This window comes from Sander vitreus, chromosome 11 (assembly GCF_031162955.1).
Source record: "Sander vitreus isolate 19-12246 chromosome 11, sanVit1, whole genome shotgun sequence".
In the NCBI taxonomy this organism is placed as follows: Eukaryota; Metazoa; Chordata; class Actinopteri; order Perciformes; family Percidae; genus Sander; species Sander vitreus.
The window spans coordinates 11,325,960-11,334,895 of NC_135865.1; the positions used below are offsets into that span (position 1 = coordinate 11,325,960).

The 8,936-nt window shown below is 40.5% G+C and overlaps 1 protein-coding gene across 4 annotated transcripts in view; it reads right to left on the reverse strand.

The window, feature by feature from the left end:
• epha3 (eph receptor A3) overlaps positions 1 to 8,172 on the reverse strand; it is a 100,363-nt gene extending 92,191 nt beyond the window's left edge. For all 4 annotated transcript variants that reach the window (XM_078261611.1, XM_078261610.1, XM_078261613.1 and 1 more), the window contains exon 1: positions 8,003 to 8,172. In XM_078261611.1, coding sequence (XP_078117737.1) covers positions 8,003 to 8,096 — 94 coding nt within the window. In that variant the 5' untranslated portion in view covers positions 8,097 to 8,172. The remainder of the gene's footprint in view (positions 1 to 8,002) is intronic.
• Between the last annotated feature and the right edge of the window lie 764 nt (positions 8,173 to 8,936).

The window sequence follows — 8,936 nt, forward strand, 5'->3', positions numbered from 1 at the left end:
TGCTACGTATCCTATGCTGACCAATGGTGAGAGATGGCTTTCTTGTCTTGCTGTCTGAAACAGCGAAGCAGGATTTGGTCAGGCAAACTACCTACAACACAAATATCCTGAAGAGATATTGGACTAAACTAGACATTTCAACAACATTTGAAAAAAAAAAAACAAGAAGTGTTTCTTTTCCAAGTCTCATGCTTTTGACCCATGGAACAACCCTTTCTACTACCCCCATGATGATTGGACTGTCACCACGTAAAGCACAACTGTATGAAATCTAAATTCAGATGCAATCGGCAGTTTCAGATGTGGTCAGAATGTGATTGGTCACACTGAAAACAAAATATAACTCTGTTTATAATGAATGAAAATACAATTTTATGTTTGTCCTGCCAAGAATTCATTCATATCAAACAGAAACCAGGGTGTAGATTGGGAAATCCGTGTCTAATAGATGGAATATGACAAATCAGACAAGGAGCTCCATTTGCATGATGGAGCATGTTAAAGCTTTGGGTTTCATATGGTGACAAAGTCGCCGCCATGTCAGTATTTAAGGTGGAGCAGAGAGCAATTTTGGTGTTGTGACTTTCTGGCAAACACACTTTTTATATTGCCCACCTCCTCAGACCAAATAGGTCACTTTTATGCACACATACAGATAATGCTTAGCATCCCTCTAAGTACATATGTTGGCCAAATCCACTCTACCATGAAGTATCTTCCTCAAGCACAGAAGAAATGAGCTTTGAACATTGTCTATTCTTAGTATGTACAAATGGCTGTGGTATGAATTATTGTCATCAAATACAACTGTCATTATGGACCATGACATATGGAGTGAGGAATGTGAAGGCAGCTTGTGCTGTATGTACTTCAGTAGGCGAGCTATCACTGCATTTTGGCACCAGATTTTGTTTGGGTTCAAACATGAAACAATAACTAAATAAAGCTTGTGAGTACTTCCACTTCGAATAAAATAACTGGAAGCAACTGTTCGTGTGGCTACAACAAAACTAATGGCAATACGGTGGCAATATTCATTTAAATTAATTACATTTTGAGTAAAATTGTTATTCTCTTTCATTCTGTTTCCCAAACAGAAAATGAATGGGCTCTAATGCTGTATTTGTAGTGTAAAGAAGAAACAAACCAATAAACCAAGTGGGCGAAAGTGTGACAAATGGTGATACAACTATGGTTGTCATGACTCTTGTTTGTGCACTTTTTAAGGAAGATGTTTAGTTTTATTTGTCTTTTTTTTATTACTGAGAAAACAACCTGACATTCTAAAAAGGGCTTTTCAAAGCTGTTGGGTACAATGTTTTTAAAATGATTCTAACATAAATGCATTATGTTTACTGTGACGGATTTTGACTTACCAAAAAAAATTACACATTAATTTATATGTTGCTGCCATTACTAACCTGCACACTAAGTGACCTGCATCTAGTGCAAACAGATGTACCTTCTAATGGTCTCTTCCTTAAGGTTGAACCTGAAACTGACTCAGCCTCTTCATCATCCTGCTGAGAGCAAATCAGTCCACAGCTCAACATACACAAACAAGTGTACACACAGAGACACACATACTTACCCAACTCAGTGCACACATACACAACAAAGTGAAGAAGCAGTGCAGTCAGGCCCCCCAGCTGTAACTCTATTCACTCTGAAAATATAAGGAATACAATCTCCCTGTACGCTCCCATGCAAAGCTTCAATAAGCAAGAGTGTACACATCTCCCAAGACAAAGAGAGTAAAAGAGAGTCTGTGTGGGTCATGAATGACTGCTGTGGCACAATTTTAGTCAAGCAAGATTTACCCCTCATAACTACATTTGCAGAGAAAAGTGATTTTGCTGCTCTGTGAACTAATTGTTGTTTCACACTAAAATAAAGGTTGAGATGGAAATCATCATTTTCTCCAGGCAAGTCTGATAACTATCAGCCAGCATGGCAAATAAAGAACCCTGGAAGGGAAAGCAGAGAAAGGAACAAACACACACACACACACACACACACACACACACACACACACACACACAAAGAGACACATTATCAAATTCCAGGCTAAAAAATCTACTGAATTGAGGCTCACCTGAGCTGTAGCCATGCTAAGCCACTCAGCCAGTTGAGTGGCAGTAGACACATTCCTATTAGAGTCTAATGAAGCTATCTGTTCATGTCAGATAATAGCAGCTCAGCATTCAGGGCCATTGGTTCCAATTTACATTTCTCAACGAGCCGAGCCCACCACTCAAATTGAGCCGAGCGGGGGAATTTGAGAGCAGAAAATTAGACGGCAGTCATATCACAGGAGGAAATAGCCCCCTCCAGCTGCACTTGGCTGGGGAAATCAGCACCCACACACACACTAACACACTCAAAGATGCATGCATAAACACGAGCACAGTACATATAGTTACGAAAACACAAAATCACACCAAAATATGTGCCCCATCCAAGAAACTAGAGGAGTAAACACACAATGTAACACACGTAGCTATTTTTACTAAAATGTACCAAATAGATGAACACACATCCACCCTCAAAATAAAAGCATTTACAAACCCACTTATACACACACACACACACACACATATATATGCATACACTCACCAAATGCACATGCTCACCAAAACATGCACAAATTCTTGCACATGCGTAGTCAAAGCGGGCACAAAATAAGAGCATACACAAACATTTGCTGACAGTCTTTCTCACTCTCGCTCCCTCGCACGCACACACACACACACACACACACACACACACACACACACACACACACACACACACACGGTCGGTTAGCAAGCTAGCGTCAGCCAAGCATATAGCCCCTGCCCCATCAGGGAGTGCCTCTGAACGGGAACTAGGAGTATTAATAGCAAACTGAGCCAGCCTGTCTGGGAGGGAGCAAAACATCACACGGGGTAGAAACAGGTGAATCAATATATAAACACATACCTATAGGCCACCATCAAACACCCACACACATAAACTGACCCTGACCAAACGGAAGTATGAGAAGACTCTATCACGCCACAGGCAACCAGAGTGCCCTGCGAGGTTTCACAAACTGATGCATGAATGGGGGTGTGGGAGTGGGGTACATTGTATCACCCAGCCAGAAAACCTAATGAGCACCTTGCAAATACAATTAGAGACTTGTCACATAGCAGTGTAATTCTCTTTTTCTTTCACTTGCTAGTGACCTACTATCGCTTGGCATAGCAGATGTTGAAATATTAACATGAAACATTGGAGCAAAGATCTACAGGGGGTTTATTTTGATGTCTATGTTCTCATAATTTAACAGCTAAGTTAACCATGACTCTCTAGCAAAAACTTGAACTCAATAGTCCCTCACTTCCGGTAAAATACGATGATATAAAACATGATTTGCTACGTGGAAATGTAATCCTCAGACACAATTAAAATGTCTGATAAGAGGAGGAAGAAGAAGAAGAAGCTGTCACTGGTCCCGAATCAACACATGGCTTGATCAGTAAAGCGGAGATCCTTCCATCTGGACTAAGTCACTCCACTCAGAATAGAAAAGAACAGAATAGAATAGGAAAGTAGCATGCACATGTTCTTCTAATATCTCCAGTATTCTAGTGGTGAACAAAGTAAAAAGGGCTTTGTCTTTGCAGCTTGGCTCTGGGCATGTGAAGGTTGGCAGGCCGCAGTGCAGGCAAAGCAAGGCGACTTGTGTCTGTGTTAAAGGGTGAAGTGTTCACCTCCCATTATGAATTATTCAAGTGCAGAGTCGCTCTGTCTGATGTTGCTGCTGCTTGCCCAACCCCTCTGCCCCCATTCCCCTTTCTTTCTTTCTTTCTTTCTTTCTTTCTTTCTTTCTTTCTTTCTTTCTTTCTTTCTTCTATGATTATACCCTTTGCCTTATGCTTGTATACCTTATGGCTACACACATTGACTTAAACACACATAAAGGCATAAACAGCACTCCTGCACACATAGGCTACTGTATTATCTTATATATCTACATATAAGCTACAAACTGATGCACAGAAACAAACACACACACCATATTTTTGTATCTGCATCTGAAGCTTCAACACATGATGTCAACTTGAAGATGGCACTCTCCATCTTCAGTTCAATGTTTGGCCAACACATATATAAATATAGGCCAATAGTATATGTAGAGAAAGGGGGTTTATTTTTAAAGGAGGGGCATGTGTAAGCACATTTACAGCACCTCTGAAAGGTACCATCGCTCACAAACGCCCATCCGTCCCAGCGGGACTGCTGCGCCGGGCTCTCCGGGCCAAGCCTCCCTACCGTCGGCTAAAAATACCCGAGGCCTCCCGACGCTCCGCAACGGGCCAACATCAGACCACGTAGGCGCTCAAAGGGACATGCTGCACCACAGCAATAGCAACTAACAACTTTATTTATTAATTTTTCGATTAAATATGGGGGGGAAATATTTTCTAACAATATCTCATATACGCCCAAATTTCTCGTGAATCCGCGCCACCAAATGCTATTCTCAGGGATTTCCTCTGTGTCTTCCTCAACTTTCCCCCAAAAGTTGTATAAAAGAGCATTACGATCTAATAAAAGCCACACAAGAAATTCAGTTTTTTTTTGTTTTTTTTTATTATTTTAGGGGGGGTTGGTGAAGGCACGGTGAGGAGATGGGACAGTAGATTACAAGAAATAGAACTAGAACTCTGGTTCCTTATAAATGATGAGGAAAATAAATAATAAAACAATATTTAAATCATTCTGTTCAAAGTTGAGGATTGTTTTCCATTAAAATATTTTTTTCTTTACGTTTTAGGCTTATGTAATTAATTAATGTATTCCATTAAGTCTATGAAAAGTCCCACAGAGTCTACACGTTGGCAAAATCAGGCCTTTATTTAATTCCCAATTCACTGATATAAGCCACAACAATGTGTTACAGCAGATCCTTTTATCACCATCGATTTTTTAACAGGCAACTTTGTTAATTTTGAGAGCTCTTTTCATTATCTGCTGCGCGTTTAGATGTGATCAGCAGCAGACTGTCGGCATAGAAATACAAGCCAGTATAACTTTATTCTTGACTCATGTGGACATTGACCTAGGTTTTGTGATTTGGCACGTGTGTCATTGTGTTTAATTATAAACATGGCTATAATTTTAAATAATAAACACTTTCTAGCATCTTTAGCAACTTAAATGTGACTTTTACAAACCAGTAGGACTCAGATCTGCTCCAATAAAAAGTTACAGTGCCCTCTGCTTTATTTTACTCCATGAGGAGAAATGCGGCTCTGGTCAGTGAGTTTATAACTTTGTAATGTATTTCTGTTCTTTTTTACTCCACCTCTGACAACTAGGCTGTTTAAGATATGAGCTGTGATTGAGGCTGGACAGTGCAGCATGAACAGATTCATAAAGCAAGACGATCCATTTGTGCCAACTCTGGTAAACATTTCAACCGGACAAGGGACGCATCTCTCTACAGATTCAAAGTGTTTTTGTCCTGTTATTGGGTCAAATTTGCGGTTTAGCAGTCTGTATGAATTTATATACAATATGGAGACGGAGCGGCTCGATACTGACACTCTCTGGCAGATTTATGTCTTGGAAAGGGGAATTTAATTGGATATAGATGTCTCTCTCTCTCTCTCTCTCTCTCTCTCTCTCTCTCTCTCTCTCTCTCTCTCATAACACTTTTAAATTCTTTCTCTCTAGCTTTCCATCTCTCTCTATCTATCTCTCTTTCTCTCACTCACTCTCTCTCTCTCACACACACACACACACACACACACACACACACACACACACACACACACACACACACACACACTCTCTCTCTCTCTCTCTCTCTGAACAGCAGACTATTGTATATTTTGTCATGGGGGATGTGTATTTTATGTGGTTTTGTTTATTTTTTCAGTGCTGAGGTCGTCGCTACTAAATATCCATCAGCTTTATACCTCATTAAACTACTTCAATCTTGACTATTTAATTGGTTAAAAAAAATACCAGAACAGATTTGCTGAAGGCCTAGTTGACACAGTCACTTTTACTGAATTGAGCACTTTTTTTCCAGATGTACAACTCGTCCCGTCATGGTTCCATGTCCATGATCATAACAACTACCGATCTTTTGCATTATAACAACCAAGCTTAGAGCAGGGCAGCGGTCTCTGCCTGACACATGACGTGGCGTACAAAACGATTTCGTATATACGAATTCAGGTTTTGAATTTAAACTCATAAAATAACTTAAATCAATTTTGACAAAGCAAGCTATAGTTTGGGAGGAAATCATAGATGGAAATTACACAAGCTTTAGTGGCCTGGTTATCGGTCAGCTGGAGTGGCAGGAGTCCTCATCAGCGCCGTGGATTATAAATAAACTCAACGGAAACAACACAATCGATGGTTTATTTGGGTTATATGTAGGCCTATGTTCTGGGGAACTTTCCGTTTAGAATGAATCTGTTAGATATGAGGACTGCTCTTTTGACCTATTGACTTTCCAAACTCGTATGAGTTACTTACTACTTTACTTACTTCCTCAAAGTTCTCTGACAGGCGGCAGAAGGATCAGGCACTTGGTTGTGTGCCTTTACCACTTCTGTATCTGAACATTTAATTACTGAAAAGTAGATTACACCTACTGAAGGCTCAGTCAGATTCATTTAATTACTTGGTATTATGGTTTAAATTACTCAAACCTATATCTTCCTTACACGTGAAGCACCATTTCAGAATAACAGAACGAACTATCAATGCATTCATACAGCGAGCAGCTGTTTTCATTTCATTTCTGACTGTTTTTGTGAGCTCGGTCTTTTTAGACAGTTTGACCCCAAATCATTTCCCAAATGTAGCCTATGTCTCGTGCCTGTGGGCAGTTTTAAAATATTAGAGAACTCGGAGCACCTTCAGCACGCGCGTGCCTTTCCTTTCTACTGTGACCCTCTACAAAACACTTAAACCACGAAGTATTTACTACAGGGCGTGAAAGTGAAGAAATTTGAAAGAAGAAGAAAAAAAACGTAAAAAAAAAAAAGAAAAGAAAAGTTGAACAAATGTGCAAATAAAGAAGGAGACTGCTTCACTTGTTTCCACCGCAGTTTCACATGTTTGAAGAAGCGGCTGCTGAAAGTGGACCGGTCTGTCTTATCCTGTCGGGTCTCTAAATATTGCCACATGCTTATAATCACTGAAGAAGTGGCCGAAAACTGCACTGGAAATAGGTGGAATTAAGTCGTCCTTACATTACCGTATTTCACAGGTTTAATGAAACGTCGGTTTTAATTTCAAACACAGTCGTTACATGACTTGAAATGGACGGTTTCTAAGATCCCCATAGCAGCCTACAAGTCAACTGTTTTGGATGTATTCAGGTCAGAGCCCTAAAAACAGACATCCGCGTTTTTACGCACAATGCGATTGTGCTCATCTTCTATTTAGCCTATATCGCCGTTAAATCGGCGTGACTCTGGGGCGTCCACCCCAAATGGATAAAAACAGATCGACATTAACCTCTCATGGAAACACAGACACGCGGAGTTTCATTAGGCTACATGTCTTCGCCCCGTAAGAACTCTGCGACGGGCTTTTGGGAGCTGTCTAGCCATCACATTCATCCATCCCCATTTAAACAACTACTAACCCCCCAGTTCGCGAGAATATCCGAAACTAGGCTACACTGTCTGCCTTGTTTCAGATCTACTTTCAAGTTAGTTGTTCAAATATTGTCTGTTAGTGATCATGACTCTCCGTGATCCTCGGTGTCATTTCCACGCGCTTTGGGTCATCTTGTTATTGTTATCACTATAATTTGGACAGTAGCAAGTACGCAGTGAGCGCACATCACTGCCAGCGATGGGCGCCGTAGCGCACCATTTGCAAACACACACGCGCGCCCACACACACACACACACACACACACACACACACACACACACACACACACACACACACACACACACTTACACTTACACTAATGCCGGCAGATTGAGAGTCCACTTACCTTCATTGGGGGGGTAGATGATGGGAAACGCAGGAATAACGCAGGACAATAAAAGAGGTAAAATGAAAAGGAGTGATCGCGGATTGCAATCCATGGCGGCGGATCAGAGGTACATAACTCCATGAAGCCACTGACTGATCTGAGAGCGTCTTCTCTCCACTCAGCATTCCCCCTCTCTCTCTCTTGCTCCGTCTCCCTCTGGTTGGAGCAGTTTTCCGCTGGGTCCTACAGAGTCTGACAGACAGCAAAAACACAGAGCTGAAGTTCACCACAGGTCACTTTACCACGGGCGTCTTCTTGACGTGGAAGACAAATTCAGCTATTCAGCATATTTTGCAGCCTGCGTCAATGAAAAACTGTAATTTGATTCAATAACATTGAGAACAGGATCTAAGACAAATATTATGAATTTATCTGGGAACAAAATAGTATAACACCATAATGTTCCTGTGACCTGTAATTCAATCACATTTACCAAATACATTTCCAATCTCTGCTTTATTCAAAGAGGAAATTGGCTAAAAAAATAATAATAATAATTTTGTTCGACTATAAACAGAAAATGTGTGACCTATTAGCACGCTTATTATCAGTATTGTGCTTTATTTGGCCCAATTACAATTAGAGCAGGTCAGTCCAGGATCCACAAGCCTTTATTAGAACAAGTGAGTGTCAATCATATTTACTTAACAGACTAAAGAAATTCTTTTTTAAACAAGCCTGTGGGGCAGTCAATAGGAACCTGATGTTTTAAATGATACAGCCAAAGGTGGCCTGTGATTTTGAATCTTACACAAGGAAGGTCTTTTTTTAATTTTTTTTTTAGCAAACCAATATTGACTCTTGCTTTACATCAAGGAATTGGAACAGCCAACAGGATCCTGTCATTTTTCATCCAGACTTTGACATGGCCAGGAGAGACATGCTTTTAACC